This window comes from Nymphalis io, chromosome 24, assembly GCF_905147045.1.
Source record: "Nymphalis io chromosome 24, ilAglIoxx1.1, whole genome shotgun sequence".
Classification (NCBI taxonomy): Eukaryota; Metazoa; Arthropoda; class Insecta; order Lepidoptera; family Nymphalidae; genus Nymphalis; species Nymphalis io.
The window spans coordinates 9,248,930-9,266,911 of record NC_065911.1 but is presented as its reverse complement, the minus strand read 5'-3'; the positions used below and the strand labels follow the sequence as shown (position 1 = coordinate 9,266,911).

Sequence of the window (17,982 nt, the reverse complement as noted above, 5' to 3'; positions counted from 1 at the left end):
GAGCTGGTTCTCGATGTCACCGCCTAACTGTGACATCAATTCCATCGCGAACAAAGAAATTTGGCAACTCCTTTCTTTGTCGCACTTCTAAAAAATGGAATTCCTTACCAGCTCACCTCCCCTCCTTCCTCTTACAACCCAACCCGGGTTGCCTTCAAACGAGGCGTGAAGAGGCATCTTGCGGGCCGGCAAGGCGGAAGGCGGCTAGTGCAGAACGTTTTTCCCGTCTGTACTGGCCGCCGTCGCGTTTGGACTCTACTACCACTTACCATCAGGTGGAGTAGAGTCATTTGCCTTCCCGGCGAATATATATAAAAAAAAAAAAACTTTGTGACGAATGTCTATTCCTAACATTAAAATTCTTATCTTGTCATTTCCTTCGCGCAAATTCGAATTATATCAAATATAAATGTGAAACACTTTTTGGAAACCGGGTTATTCATACATCCTTGTCACGTGAAGTGGAATTATAGTCAATTTAATTAAGAAGTACTAAGTCAAATTTCACTATCGCCCCTTATCTAGAGTGTTTGCGCCACGGTAGCTTATCACGGAGTGCTTTATACTTTGATTATTAAACATACGCTCGCAATATTTGTAATATACTAGATTTTTATGTTAAATAATATTCTAGTCATAGAGAATTTTTCATTATTTAGCGTTTTTTTTTTATTAGTCCAAACAAATAATAAGCTTTAAATATGTTCGTTTAAACCTTTTGTATCGTTGTTTTTGTATATAAATTAAACCGAAAGCTTTTTGAAGATTGGTTTTGATATATTCAACCCAGGAATAACCCTTAAACATCAATCATATACATTTGAAAATCATATTAGTTGTATGTAGGACGTACGTACGTAGAAGTATTACACTAACATATCGATAAACAAAGTAAAAACTGCAACCGGGCCGGAAAAGAAAATGCTCTGAAGAACCGGCAAAGAAACTCATCGTTTTAGTTGTTATTAAGTAAAGATTTTTAAATCTTTTCATGAATTTAATGGTTTTCCCAATAATAAAAAATAGATAAACGAAATAAATACATAAAACTACGTTTATATTATTTTATCAATTGTATCTAACGTTTTGATAACAGTAGTTTTGTGTGATTGATTGTGTTTTATCAGCAAATGGCAATGTTTTCAATATTTACAGCTCAAACATCAGCTCCTAGCTCAACAGTACTCACTGGTGTTGATAATGTCGCAGGTTTTGGCATAAGTTTAATGTTTGAGGGAAGATGTTATGATATGGGAAAGTATATAGTAATTAATAATGTCCTCCAGACCGATTTCGGTCACGGCGGCCAATTCAGGAGAGATTAGCCAACTACGCAGGAGATATTATAGTGCACAAGTGTGTGCGCAAGCAAAGCACTCTCTATTCCCTAACTCTCATAATCCGATGGAACGGCAATCCGACACGACCGGAAAGAGTTAAGGCGCAGGATTAACGGCTTTACGTTCTTTCCGAGGCACGGGAGTGTACACACATCCAACTTCCAGATTCCGGACTGCTACTGAGATTTTTTTGACCCAATAACCAAAAGAAATCCAATAACTTTTAATTGGCCCGACCTGGAAATTGAACCCAGGAGCTCCGGGTCTGCGGCTTTACATCAAGCCACTAGACCAGCGAGGCAGTCAACAATGAATCACTGCTGTCATAAAATATATTGTTATTTACTTATATGTTCAAAAGTAAATTGGGCTACCAGTATCGCTGCCACGTATGTTGTATCGAGCCGAATGGTGAACCGGTGGTTTATATAAAAATTAAGCCTACTTGGCTGAAGTATATTTGTACAAAATATAGATAAAACTAATCAGCAATAAGGACATACAGACGGATAATTTTGTATTGACGATCAACTAATATCACTACCAGTCTGATTTTAATAATTATTTCTTCGTTAGCTACTCCATTTAATGAGAAAAGTATAGCCCTAAGGATATAGCAATGTTATATATATATATATATATATATATATATATATATATATACGTATAAATATTTATATATATATATATATACGTGCGTTATATAAACATAACATTACATAATTATATGTTTAATAGCTGCATCGATGATAAAATCTAAACGTACTTCACTATATATATGTCCACTAAACCGCTTCCACTCGTACGACTCCTATACAATTGCCTTTTTAATTTCTTGTTTATATATATTTGTCACTGGTGATAGAGCTTTGTGTAAGCTCGTCTGGGTAAGTATCACCCACTCATCAGATATTCTACCGCAAAACAGCAGTACTTGGTATTGTTGTGTTCCGGTTTGTAAGGTGAATCAGCCAGTGTAATTACAGACACAAGGGACATAATATCTTAGTTCCCAAGGTTGGTGGCGCATTGGCGATGTAAGCGATGGTTAACATTTCTTACAATGTCAATGTCTATGAGCGTTTGTGACCATTTACCATCAGGTGGCCCATATGCTCGTTCCTATTCTATAAAATAAAAAAACAATGTTTTAAATATATTCTTATCTTTCAAGACAACATTTTGTGTAGAAATATCACTAATAACACAAATTTTTTTACGAATATAAGTATATAATTTGCGATTTTACCAGCGTTAAACGTTACTGCACTGGGGGGGGGGGCATCTTAGTGTGATGTTAAATAACCTTCCTCAAGGATCACTCCTCTGCCCAAAGGTGGCCTGGAAGAAAACGCTGTTCTAGTTGTACCTCTAGTAACTTTTCTAATATAAATGTATAATTTAGTTTTCAAGTATTGGTTTGCAATAATGTATAAAAACTATGACACTATATATTAGTGAACGTATATTAGAATGAAAAGTAATGACGTCAACGATCCGGTCGCTGGGAAGGATCGACCGAGTCCGATTCAGGTAAAATCGCGAGATTTTATCTCTCGTGTTGCAGTTGTTATATGTTATAAGGAAAATTTGAAAATGATTCTTTTTATGTTTAATGGAGACTTTTATTGACAAAAAGTATATAATAATATAAATATTATAATTATATTATAAACTTTATCATGCATAATATGTCCAGGGCAATTGGCTAGCCCTTAGAATGGCCGCCGTGTTCCAAATAAATATCTATATATATAGTCGTTTGTATTTAAGCGACTGTTATAAAGAAAGGTTCTATGTTTATATATTCATATTTATGGCCCAGCAGTTAGAATCTTAACAAAAGATCACAGGTTCAAACCCAAGCAAGCATTACTGAATACATGTGCGTTTGCATTTATAATTCATCTCTTGCTCGTCGGTGAAGGAAACCCGCATGCATCTAATTTCATTGAAGTTCAGTCACATGTTTATCCACCAATCCGTATTAGTGCAGCGTGGTGGAATTAACCCAACTCATTATTCTTTGACCAGGTGTTCTATGTATTCAAGATATAATTCTTATGTACAGATTAAGAGTTATTGTACATAGTGGTAAAACACTTCGATCAATTATATTATATATTTATTCGATTTATATTGCGTCTACGTGTTGCGTAAACGCTCCAAATGAATGTTCAATATAACTTCAAGTGTCAAGGTGTGCTGTCGGAATTTCAGGCATTTAATTATTCAAGGTGAAATTTGCTGTAATTTTGTATTTGGCACCAATAATGTATAGCATTACACGATTAATTATCTACGACAACGTTTAATTTATCTTTAGTTCTTTTTGAAAACATTCATTATACGTTTTGTATTAATGTTTACAGTTTTTTTTGGCTAGGCTACCACCCGTTCATGAGATCCACCGCCATACGTCATAATAACTAAGTGGGCCTAAGTATTTGGAAACCAAGAATGGCAGCGTGTTGTCAATGATAAGAATGAAGCTCATATAGTGCGCAGTCTATGGACGCAGGTGACTTCCGGAAGTCTATTCATCTGTCATTCTGCTATAAACTAAAAAAAATTATTTATATAAAGTATATTAACTATGCTCATTTTACTAAGAAACTGATAGTTATATTTATTATATTTTAAATATCCGGTAGAAGAGAACGTATATTTAGAAGTAAACCACATGCAAAAAGATGGCCCAGTGGTAAGAACGCGTGAATCTTAACCGATGATCGTGGGTTCAAACCCGAGCAAGCACCACTGAATTTCATGTGCTTAATTTGTCATTATGTTATTTGTCATAATTCATCTCGCGCAATACGGTGAGGAAAACATCGTTTGGAAACCTGCATGTGTCTATTTTCACTGAAATTCTGCCACATGTGTATTCCACCAACTCGCATCGGGGCAGCGTGGTGGAATAAGCTCCATACCTTCTCCTTAAAAAGGGAGAGGAGGCCTTAGCCCAGCAGTGGGACATTCACAGGGTGTTACTTCAGTAAACCACATGCACATCATTAATCGGTCATTATACCATGAAGTGTATACTGAAATAGTCCTTATATTATTTAAAATTAATATGAATAAATATAAGTTGTTCCAGGTATTTTATAAAATGTCTGATTTCCGCAGTTTAACAGTGACAATGAAGTGTAATTAAAACTATGTACATATTCTTAATGTCGGTACATACACCGGTAGTTATGACATTTTTAGTATGTTATAGTGATCACTTCCTAAGGACAGGTAGTGTTTTATATTGTGGGTTAATTGCGCAAATAAAATAAATATTTCAAAAAAAGTGTAATAATGTGCGTAATCGGTTCGTTTTGAGCAAAAAAAAAATATTTATTGTAAAAAGTGCTTTCTATAAATTACATGACATACAAAATGACGGGTAATTAAAAAAAAAACTAAACATTATAAATGAAGTTATATGTATAAACAAAATGTATAAATATTATTGCATTTATATTATATAACAATCTAAAACATAAATTAAATTAATTAATCTAAAAAAAATTATTAAAAATGTGGAAAAACTTTAATTTCGAGTTATATATAGGTGTGAAACAAACACCTCTTCTCTTGAGAAAGCACCAAATTGCTATGGAATAAACTCCATACTTAATGCGGGTTGGTTGAAACACGTTTGGTAGATTTACGTCTGATGTTTTCCTTCATCACCAAGCACGAGATGAATTATATATGTTCTTTTGTTTATGTTAAAATCGCTAGCAAACCGAAGACAATAATTTTAAAATTCGAACAAAATATAAAATGAAATCTATAAAAAATCAAGCACCTAAAGAATAAAATCGTCATAATTTATCTTAAGTAATATATAATCAAGGACGCGACAAATTGTATGAGTGGACACTTCCTCTTTATGGCGATTTTATTGCCAGTGATAGAGGGGATCTTGGGTAAAGATGGCTAGGTAAGGAACAATTGTGTAAATTTAATAATAAGCCATTAATCGGACACATCCCTTTAATAATAACATTAAAGAAAAAAAACAAAATTGAAAGTACTTATGTACTAATAAAAACAGGTTAATATAACGTTAGTATGACGTCACAAATACGATAGCCACTCAGCTGATTTCCTTCCTTCTGAATCTAAAAGGAACTTCGGGCCCTTGAGTACCGATGATGATTCCAGTAGCAGCCTCACAATTAATTGACGCCCATAAGTGACTGGTTACAGTTTATATTAAACAAATGGCAACATTTTCTAAATGTCAACGTGGAAGCAGAGGGGTGTTAGTTCTTCGAAGCTGACATTATTAAACCAGATGAGTAATGCAGATGTGTAATGGTATGATAGTGCAATTACAAAAATTAGCCGTCATCCTTATTGTGCACTCTTTGGTAATATTACGTTATCAATATTAAAGTGAAACTAAAATTTCCGTCGTCAATCCTACTCTAAAAGTCCAAGCAAAGACTAGACTTACTATCGATAAGAAGAAAGACTTGCAGTTCGTGACACTTCTCCGCTACCAAACGGATAATTCTAACTTTAATTACTTTAATTTTTATCTCAGTACATATTCATTTCTTACAATCTCCATTGTATTTGTTTTATATTAAGAATGTGCTTTTACATTGTTTAAAATTTAGTTTCAGTTCTGAAAATGACTTCAGTCTTAAGAACGTGTGACTTTGCGGTTATTTTCAACAGAGATTAGCCAAGTGCTAAGGACATATTATAGTGCAAGTGTGAGTGCAAACAAGTGAACACTCTATTCCCTTACTCTTATAAGCCGACGGCAAATCTAACGCAAGATAAGAGTTAGGTGCAGGACCAGCGGCTTTTTATTTTCAAACACCCTCGCTCGGGTTGCTACTGAGAAATTCTTGACAGAAAAACCCAATAACTTTATATTGGTCTGACCTGGGCCTTGAACGCTGGAATTTACGGCCTTATAAGCTACTTACTAACGAAGCAGTCACTAATGAGTTAGTCACTAATTAATACGTTAACATGTGACCATCATCATCTCTTGTTCTTTGCTGTTCCAACTAATAACATCTCTGACGTATAATATTGGATTTGTAGTTTCATTTAAATCGAATATAAATTAATTTACAGGAAACTTGGTGTTTTCTTTTTCAACTATTGTCGACGATCAACACGTTGCTCATGTGTTTTCCGTAAATCACAGTTTGTAAAGTGATGGTCTGCGCACACATGCCTAACCGTTTACCGCACGCGAAGGAGCACACATAATGGGCAATTGTCTTGATCGTAAGGGGGGATATGGTTTGTGTCCATTTTATTTCACGAAACGGTTTTTGCTAGGCACGATATTTTTTGAATTTTAAGAGTTCATGATTAAGGGTTTGTGAGTACACATGTGGCAGAATATTCATCCGACACATGCAGGTTTCCTTACAATGTTTTCCTTTTAAACACAAACTGAGCACATGAAATCTTTGGTCATCCTTTCAAAAATTCCGTTCCTCAGAAAATATATAAAGAAAAATCTAGTAGTTTTTAATAAATAAGAGGTAAATAGGTTAAGTATTTAAATACGAGCTCTTCACACACGTCACAGTAATCAGTTATCAGATCAAGTAGCTCCTTGTTAACACTTAATACAATTACAATTGCTTATAAATAAATGTACTTTTGTTATTACATTATACTTGTATAATAATGTTTACTCCCTATAGTCTAGTAAATAGATGTTAGTTAATCTTACGCTTGAGCGAACAACTTTAGTGTATCGCGCTAATTTGTTCTTATAATTGAAATACGGAAATAATCGCTTTGAAACATATAAGTTAAGTTAGTAATCGTGCCATTATACGTTACTAGTAAAACCTTGCAAACGTCCAGCCAGCCACAACCAACTGTCATGGCGAACGGTACGTTTGATGTCGTCATCATAAAAAACATTCTCTATGAAAAAAATACATGTATATCCATACTTTCATGGTGGTCGCTTAAACAGTATCGAAGTGTTTTAATCATAAACAGATACATCACAACTAAGTAAACTAATGTATAAGACAAGTTCCGACACCTCATATTCATGGAAAGTCAATACCATATCGTTTTGGTTTTCATGACGTCATAATTTTTCTAATTTTCGTTACCAATTACAAGCTAAACTTTCCCTCGACCTTGATTGTTTTTGATATCGATGCGTTATCAAGATTTGACAAAGTAACATAATAATTACAAATTTGCATCAACTGTTTTCTAATGGCATTACATATATAAAATGCGAGACGTATAATTTGATGACGCATACCTTTTACCGAACACCAAACAGTAGGGGGTATGTGGAGCTCGCCGGTCTCCAAAGCGCCGAGTGCACCCCGAACATCGGAATACCCACTAAAAAACCAGCAGTACCCGTTCCGTCTTTATGAGGGATCGCTTGCGCATGCTACCGTGACGCTCAAGTCGAGCGTATAAGCATACCTAATTTAAGATTAGGATGTAATATTTCGATCCAGGTTTTCATATTCAAATATTTCATCTGCAAATGAATCAATATTAACACGATATTTTAGATGTTTTCAAATAATTTCTACTATACATACATACTTAAAGCAGATACAAATGCAAGAATATATTTGTAAAAATAGATAAAAAGAGCACTATTTACTATCAACGAACAATCTATAATTAATTCCAAGGCTTGCTCGTTGAATATTAACCGTATCCAGAGACCTAGATTCAAGATCGCGTTAAGATTTAACTGCTATTACATTATATATCATATTACATAAGTGTTTACGGCTATTTTGCAGATTTTTCTCCATATCAGTACCCACTGTCATTTCCTATCGGTCACGTTACGATATGCATCTGTTGAAATTATCCTTCACCGTGACTAAATTTAATAAAATATGTTATCATTGTTTTTTTATAATTTTTGGGTAATTTAGCTAAAGTTAATTAAAAATTGCGATACAATGCTCATAATTCATTAATCTATTGTAAAATTATAATAGCGAAATTTGTATGTCTGTTTGTCTGCTACGTTTATATGACTAAACCACTGGAACGATTTTGATTAAATTTGAGATTATATAGGTAGGATAATGCACCTGTGTTTGTGCCATAATACTTCCGCATAGAACGCTAGTCTTCGCTGTAATAGTCGCCCGATCCAAATCAGTCAGGTAGGATCATCAGGTAGGTCATCATCATGATTTATATTACCGAGTGTTTCTCGATAAATAACGTCAGAGAATGAAAGGACTTACGCCTCATTCAGATGTTAAATTAAAAAATGACATGTCCAAATATTTGAAATTCTCTATACGATTCTATCAATATATTTTCGTTAGTCCATTAATTTGATTGGTTCACAAATACATCTGTTGCTACAAAAGGATCTCTATCAACTTGCCCTTCAATTATTCGTAAGCCAACACTATGATATTGGTTTATCGTTCGTAGCGACAATGGGAACGCCGTTACAATCACGGCCGACCACACTTCCGCACAGCTTGAGATCCGATACAGATCATACATGTAGAATAAACTTATTGATCTAGACTTTAGATTTTGCTGTTAGCTACATATATCAAGATCATATGTTATCTAGAAGCATATAAATATTATTTAATGAAACTAGAGGGTTTAAATATATATACAAGTAAGCTGGGTCGATCATCTTAGTTAGATTCGTAATTTTACAAGATCAATTTTAATGTTTCGTTTTGAAATGTTTATTATGCATTTATATACTTGCCTGTATGTATGTATGTGGAAACAACCTATATGATAATGTGGTAAGGGACCACGGCTATCCTCTAAATATCACTATGTTTATATATTACATTAAAATGTACTTGTTAGCTGTCTATTTATTAGATGATAAATATTCTATAGTTTGTATATAAGAATGATAGACAAAAAAATAACGTATATATAATTAAATTGCATACAATGATATATCCTGCATAGAAATCAACGAATACTAACTTTATTATTTTTTTTTCATCTATAAAATCTTGTAAAGAATAGTTTTGAGATTTATATTTGATCCATAAACGGAGAAGCAACTTCGCAATCTTGAAAAGTCTATCGGTACTAATACATACTAATAAAATAAATTAAACATTAATATTTATTTTTTTATCACGGTTGAAATTCGACCATAAACATTATGAAAAAATTGAGAACTAGCGAGGTGTGCGCGATTATTGTTGCCCTGTGAACAAAGGTCGCCGAGCCACGAGTTGATCACGGCACGGAATCATTGCATATCTATGCTGAAACTATCTCGCAGCCTCTCCGATCAATGTCGAGGGCTGCCATCGCGGGGTTTTTAACAAGGAAAGAATCTCACATAACCCGTTTTCCCATATCCTGGGTATATAACCAAGATCTCTTAAAATGATTGTTAAGAAAAAATAACAAGTCACTGTAATGCAAGACTTAAACAATTATATTGATAAGATATTACGTAATAAAACAATAAATTAAAGGAATACACTTTGGATATATTTAATTAAACTCGGACAATTGTAATCTTTGTAATATATACTCCATATCACTGTTTAGAGATAAGTTTATCTGACCTTATACGTGCTTGTTATAATTTGCCGTTTTGATTGAGCAAATTATGAAGTATGGGCATTGTTTTTTGATTATTATTACCTCAAATTTTTAGAGTAAATGAAGATGTGATTGTTTATCTTTTGGAGCGTACAATATGTACGTTATGAGAACTGGACTTGTCAAAGTATATCGATTGATGGAGATCGAGAAAAGGAGCATTAGCAACCAATTTCTGAACAATAATTAGGTACCCGCCTCTGTGCCAAAAGGGTAATGAGATTTTAGAAGATTATGAGTGTAGGTTCAACTGTAGGCATTACTTCTTGAGATTAAAATTTCAAAATGTTATCTTCTACTTATTATTAATTAAATAGCAAAAAGTATAGTAATAAGTAAAATTATCGAACAACAGTCCCTAAATATAGCAGCAGTACCAAATAACAAGTAAATATCCGCACTAACAAACAAGTGACAGCGTCACGCGAGTCATCGACGCGAGATTGCTGACGTTACTGTGTACGACCGGGCGAACAGCGCGTCTCAGTTCCAAAAGGTCGCATCCCTGTCTGATCGCGTGCGCATTGTACTTATTTTTACAACATGAATTTGTGGATGTGACCCATTCATTTATCCATTATTTTACTTTTAATTATGAAAGGAAACGTTTACATTAAAAAATCACTGGTGGTAGGGCTTTGTGCAAGCCCGTCTGGGTAAGTACCACCCACTTATTAGATATTCAACCGCAAAAAAGCAGTACTTGGTATTGTTTTGTTCCGGTGTGAAGGGTGAGTGAGCCAGTGTAATTACAGGCACAAGGACATAACATCTTAGTTCCCAAGGTTGGTGGTGCATTGGCGAGCGAGAGTGAGAGTGAGATTGGTAAGTGATGGTTAAATATTGCGCTCTTAATCCATATAAATATCGAAAGTACCTCTTTCAGCCCATCCACTGAACCAATTTTGGTATGAGATATGCTTGAACCCCAGGCTACTTTTTATATCTAACACCTAACACTCCCTAAAACAAGAGCGAAAGAAGCTGTTTAGGAGCTGATATGACTAGCGACTGGAGCGCTTGATTTTGTGACGGCTTTGGTTAACTAGGACATGATTGGTGATAGGACATGATAACTAGGACATGACTCAAACTTTTTAATATTGCAATTTACAAATGCTTAATTATTATTTAATTGGTATAAAGAATCAGCGTATAGAAATATCGAATATCACGTGAAAATATTCGGGCCCCAGTAATTATCGCGCAATTAGTGTTGGGAATGTCGATTAACATTATAGTTATCGATAGTGGAGGACGCGTTAAAGAGAAATACAAACACTCATATAATATGATGAGGCAATAATTCCAGTTAACAAGACGTAAAGTTTAGAACATACTGCTTAAATATATTATAATAACATAATAAAATTCATTATATATATTATATATGTATGATATATAAAAAATATAATTTTAAGGAAATAAATGTGTAAACTAAGTTCAATACTAATTACATATAATAGTACACTAGAATTAATTTATAAATATTTACGTCAAGACCGTTTCATTTGATCGTCACACGTCAACGTTACATCATAATTCTCAAAAAATTAATTTTAAAAACAACATATTTGATCTAAAAGTAGTAAAAGTAACAGCCCAAATAATATCCCAGTGCTGGACTGAAGCCCCACTCCGTTCGAGGAGAAGGAGTTCTCCACCACGTTGAACCAATTGGCGGATGAACATGTTTATTTCGCCGCCGAGCACGAGATGAATTATAAACACATATTAAGCACTTGAATAATCAGTGGCGCTTGCCCGAGTTTGTTCCCGTTCTATTGTCACATAATCTCATATGTATTATAAAATTAACTCGGCAACTATGTACCATTAATAATATATATAATAATATCCTAACACGAATGTGTTAGGATATATTTAATTAAACTCGGACGTGTGAATACACGTGGCCATCTGATCGCAAACTAAGCAGAGCTCGTATATCTCTCTATAGAAACCAGACAACTGATATACTAATATACTACTTTTCTTTTGTAAATACATACTTATATAGATAATTACACCCAGACACAGGGCAAACAGACATGTTCATGCGCATAAATGTATGTCCTGGGTGAGAATCGAATCCACAACCTTCGACGTGAAAGGCAATCTACCAACCACGCCAACCCGCCAAATACCATTAGAAGAGACATACATATAAAATCCATTCTCTGTCTAGTTTAGACGTTTGTTTTATAATTGCTTACATTATATTTAATGGCATATTTATATAATCAATAAAGTGTACAATAATACGCACTCACAGACTCATACATTAGAATCTCATCTCATAATAGTTTTACTTTACTTATCATCTAGTTAGTTCTTATATATTTTTAAACTAATCGTGTAACCCTATTTCCGTTTTAGTTACATGTCATATAATACATAATATAATAAGGTATGTATGTAACTGTTGGATTATTAAATAAATAATAATCTAATGATAAGTAATAAAGTTATCCCATCTTTTCCTATGTACTTATTGTACAGGATTATGTTAAAATACAAGGTTCAAGTTACAGATTATTATGTTAAATACGTAATGACCGTGTGTGAACTATTTCCTCTTGTGTAGACGCGTCTTAAGCTTCAGTTTTTCAGTGCATTTGCGCGGGAGTGGAAATGCTTATGATGGGTCAGTCTACCTGAACCGACACTCCGAGATCGTAGGCTCGGGAGTTTCGTATAAAAAAAAAACGAAAAAAGTGTAATTCCAAATTTAAAGTGTAGTGTTGATGCTTTTGGTGCGATATAATTATCGTAGCAGTCAGTGTTTGCTTTACAATATTTAGTAATTATATTTTACGTAAATTTTATATAAAATTTATTACAAAATAAAATTTAATAAATAATAATTTTTTTTTTTTTAATTTAGAAAGTTTAAAAAACTGTGAAATTTTTCGACATCGATAAATTATTTAGAAACCACGACAAGCGCATCCCTAATGCAAACACAAATGTTTTTCAAATAAAATCGAGTTCTTAAAAATATAAATTAATAAGTGTCGATATTTAGTGAAAAAATGAAATTAAAAAAGCAAACCCTGGTTTCCGGGGATACGTCGGAGGAGGAGATCGGACACAGCTATTTGGGGACCTTGGTGAGTAGAGACATTATTATAAATGCAAATAAATGCATACAGCTAAATAAATCTAAAGAATTTATTTTAACGCTAATCTAAGAATTTATCAATCCTGATTGAAAAAAATATTTTATGAGTAAAATAGGTTATAAACTATACAACATAAGGCTACGCAAGGGGTGGGACACGTTGAGCTACTGGTCGCAAATAAATAGTCCTGGCACGTAGAGATCCAACCCCCCTAACATTTGAGGCTTTCCATTCCGAAGCGCATAGAGTTAAATTATATTATTTTTTACTGTGGGTGGGGGAGTCCAAGGCCGGTGCCTTGTAAGCCTAGAAATCAGGATCTGCAAATAAAACATACAAGTTTTATCTGTAATTAAATTTATTAAAATCTCTTAAAATGCATCTAATAATTTATTTATTTAGCCAATTAATAGTTTATTGTTTTTTGTATATTATTGATTAAAGTAAGGCTCTATTCCAGCTAGAGTGTTTATTTCTATAAAATACATATATAGGTTAACCTAAAAGATAAACTTAACCTTGGCGATTTAAGGAATGGTTAAACTTTCTTACAGCGGCAATTTCTGTTGGCGGTGACCACAACACATTTACTCGTTCGCCTAACAATTTTATATGAAAAAAAAAAAGACGTTAAAGTAACGTAATAGGTACTATTATATAGTTAAGAATAAAAAATAAATAAAGTAAAATATTTTATGAATAAATTCATTTCGTAACAATTATATTTTAATTATAATCAAGATATAGTTTATTTTTATATATTTACTTTAAACTTCAAGCCTTATTTAAAATTAATTAACTATTTACGAGCAATAGAATCATACTTTATTTGAAGAGAATAAAAAATAAAATAGAAGTATTCTGTTTAACAAGAGTGAAGAAGAGAGAGAATATTGTTAAAAACAATTATAAAATTAATTCTATGTACATAAGGCTATCTGATTGCTAAGAGAGTTCCAGGCAACCTTTGGTTAAACTAAATGAGATTGATAAAGCGGTAAGGTACAGTACCTGTAAAAGTTATAGAATTCATTTACATAATTTATTTACCTATAAATTATATATGCATATATAATAATAACAATGTCCTCTAGACAGATTTCGGCCACGGCGGCCAGTCTCAAGAGAGATTAGTCTACTACGCAGGAGATATTATAGTGCACAAGTGTGTGCGCCAACACAGGTGCACTCTCGATTCTCTAACTCTCATAATCCGACTCAGACTCCGCGCTGCTACTGAGAATTTTCTGACAGAAAAACCCAATCACTTTTTATTGGCCCGAGCTGGGAATTGAACCAAGGACCTCTGGGTCTGCTGCCTTACATCAAGCCACTAGACCTATATATATACATATGTACCTTAGCTTTGTATGTAAATAAAAACTCACCGAAAAGTATGTAACTTGTAAAGCTGTCGGATTCGATCTAAGTAATTTAAATTTTATACGACATAACTCCAATTTAATAAATTATGTGATATGAAAACTGCTTTGTCATAATTATTTTGTATTTATTAATAAAATTTCTGTCCGGTCGTGAAATCATTGTAAGGAAATCTGCCTGTGTCGAAATTAAATATTGAAACAACCACGAAACCGCATTTTAGCGGTGTGGTGAATTAAGATCTAAACCAAACTCTAATTCTTCATCGGATAAACCCATCATGAAGAAGAGATGAAGGCTTAGGCCCAGCAGTAGGACATTTATAAGCTGTTATATTATTTTCATACTTATTTTACTATGTTAAATAAAAAATAAATTATTCTTTAAAAAGCTAGATAAAAGAGTAGGGAGGCTTTTTAATCTTTCCATTTAGTACTTCCAGCTGCCACGTGATTGACTATTTGCTCAACCATTAAAGCCGAAGTGCGTTAAATCGACGGTAATGTTCGCTCTAATGGTACTAATTGTAATATTCGACGCTCTGATTGATCATGTGATGTTCAACCGTGTTTGACTTCGGCTTATTTGTGATTGCTGTTAATTGTGATAAAAAAAATCGATATCACAAGCAGATAATTCGTTAAAACTGTATAGTTCTCGAGTTTTATGAATAATTCATTACTTAGCTTAAAAAACTAAAACCTGATGAATGTGACGTTTGAGAATTTCTTCACAAGGATCTTAGCTGAAGTTCCGGGTTCAAATCTGGACAGGTCCTACTGAGTTTTTCTGTGCTTAATAACCTATGATCACAGTAACTGTAAAGGAAAACCTGTCAGATGAAATTCTAGCTCACGTGTATTAGTGTTTTGTGAAGCAGGAGGACATTTAGGTGCTTTTATTTAGGCAGGTTTCCCAACCATAATCTATATTATATAGATGTTCAGAAATCGTTAGTATTATGTTTTTATACAGGTTATATGTCATCTCCCTTCTAAAACAATTAGCAATAATTAATATTTAATGAATTATAAATTATCAATCAAGTATGTTGATAGTATATACGTTCTAGTAAATAGTGACCGAGACTGTTCGTATCGTATGCAATTAAACAATAACTAGATATGTAAACACATAACGGATATCGTCACATTATTTGAAATTAATTATAATATTTAATAAACATAAAGTAAAGTAACAGTCAGTCTTCTCTCACTTCTAGGCAAAGATAGATTTCACTCATAGATACCGGGGAATCTGGGTTCGTTCAAACGAGGCGTGAAGACGGCATGTTGCGGGCCGGCTAGGCGGGGGCGGCTAGTGGAGAACGTTTTTCCCGACTGTACTGATCGTCTTCGCGTTTGGACTCTACTACCACTTACCATTAGGTGGAGTGGAGTCATTTGCCCTCCCGGAAATATATAAAAAAAAAGATAGATAGGCTTGGATAGACTTCGCTCTTGTCTCCTTTATTGTAAAAAAAAGATTATTTAACTAACTACAAGTACTATTTGTTGAGATATAATTAATCCAATTATATCAACAAATAGTATAATGAATTGTGTAACTCAACGGAACACAACACAATATCGTTTACTGTATTGCCAATAACAGGAGTACTACATTTAATTTTGAATTTCTTATTTATCTATTTATTATGTTCTAATTTATACTTTTGGTACGAACCACCTACTCACCACTGATTCTATCGCAAAATAGTATTGATTTCTGTTGTTGTATTCCAATTTGAAAAAGGTAAATGAGTCAATTTAACCACAGGCAAAAGTGACATAACATCTTAGTTCCCAAGGCGATCCCATTCCCATCGCGATGGCGATGTATGGTCAATATTTCTTTCAGTGCCAATAATTTCCTTAAAAAAAATTATTGTGGGAGGTGGTGACCAAATACCATCAGGTGGCTCACTTGCCAGCCTGCATACAACAAATAATGCTAAACTTTTATTATTAATCACTATTAACTTATATTAAATTGCATATGCCAATATCATCTGTCAGGTCTGGTAAAATATACTATTAACCACCATACTAAATTAACTTTGCCTGTTTGTTTGTTACCTCATCATGATAAAACCGCAGAACTGATTGTAATGATATTTGACATAAACATATACTGGAAACATGATAATGACATAGACAATTAAATTACGATTTAACGGTAAAAACCACGGTGTTCTAGTGGTGATCAAATATATATTGCGTGATTTGTGTTTAAAATTCATCACGTGCTCAGCGATGAATGAAAGGATTGTGTGGAAATCTTCATTTGTATTATGAAAAACAGTCGCATATGTATTCATCAATCCACACTGAATAAGCGTCACTTGCAGGCTGTTACTTTAGTAAATTACGGAATCTAAACAAAAAAAAACTCTGATAGTTGCAAAGAACAGCTGGTTGATATAAACAAATAAAAAGGCATATAAACAAGTCATAGGCGATTCCTTTCGTATTATTCACGAAGTAGTTTTAAATATATATGTAAATCTGTTATAAAATAAAACACTTAGACGCTTAAAATAATTTGAGTTTTTATTGGTGAAGTATTTAGTGTTAATGACTCCGTAACTGGTTATGTTATATTACTTCGACAAGTTATCTTAAATAGACTCATATATATTAAATTGTATATTTTATTAGTCTCATATTATTTTAAGTGTTTGAAAAAACCTAAGTGTATCGTAGTCTAGTGATTAACTTCCTTGCAGATACCGAAATCAAATCGGGGGTGTCCCGAAATGTTCAGTTTAAAAAATTAACACAAACTCCCCCATGTTTCGAAAACAACGTGATCGGAAAAAAGAGAGCGCTGTTGGTGCACTCATTTATGTACTATTACAATATACCTTTGTATTGTAGACTTCTAAATTAAGCACAAGGGACATAACATCTTCGTTCTCAAAGTTGGTGGCGCATTGGCGATGTGAAAAATGGTTATTACTTCTTACATTGCCAATGTCTGGGTGTTGGTGACCACTTAACATCAGTTTGTAAACATATTGTTATCTCTTAACACATGATGAATTTATAATTATTGTAACTCTTTCACCGTTTCTCATTGGATGGGTTCCCATTTATGTAGTGGAGTATCCGATGGTAAATGCTAGCACCTATTTCTCTATTCTAAAAAACTATTTCCTCGCATTACTTCGACGATATCACACATACACATCGTACGACAAACCTACCTTATGTGCAAGTATTTCAATCAAATAAATTAGAGAAACATTGAATATAATTTTTTTTACTTATTAGAATAAAAACTCTCAATATAACTAAGTGGTAAGCCTGGCGTGATACGTTCTACAAAATATATCCATTATATTCTAGTTAAGTCGATCTTCCAAGGTCTTGTCGATTAAGCAATACCATTTTTTGCTGCAGTGATATTATTGGTGTGTTCGATCTTAGACAACTGTTTCTTTAAATATTGGCAACAGGAAATTATTAACTGTTAACGGATTAAATGTCTTACCATATTTATTGTAAAGATTATATAGCGAAATACTTAAATATCGAAACATA

The 17,982-nt window shown here is 33.3% G+C and overlaps 1 protein-coding gene across 3 annotated transcripts in view; it reads left to right on the top strand.

The window, feature by feature from the left end:
• LOC126777847 (chloride channel protein 2) overlaps nt 1-17,982 on the top strand; it is a 72,917-nt gene that overhangs the window by 12,358 nt on the left and 42,577 nt on the right. Inside the window, exons 1-2 of one of the 3 annotated variants that reach the window (XM_050501077.1) lie at nt 12,571-12,685; nt 12,817-13,042. The exons of 1 other annotated variant lie outside the window; for it this stretch is intronic. In XM_050501077.1, the coding sequence (XP_050357034.1) occupies nt 12,965-13,042 (78 nt within the window). In that variant the 5' untranslated portion in view covers nt 12,571-12,685; nt 12,817-12,964. Of the gene's footprint in view, nt 1-12,570; nt 13,043-17,982 lie in introns of those variants that run through there. One more of the 3 variants, XM_050501076.1, reaches the window with a different exon arrangement.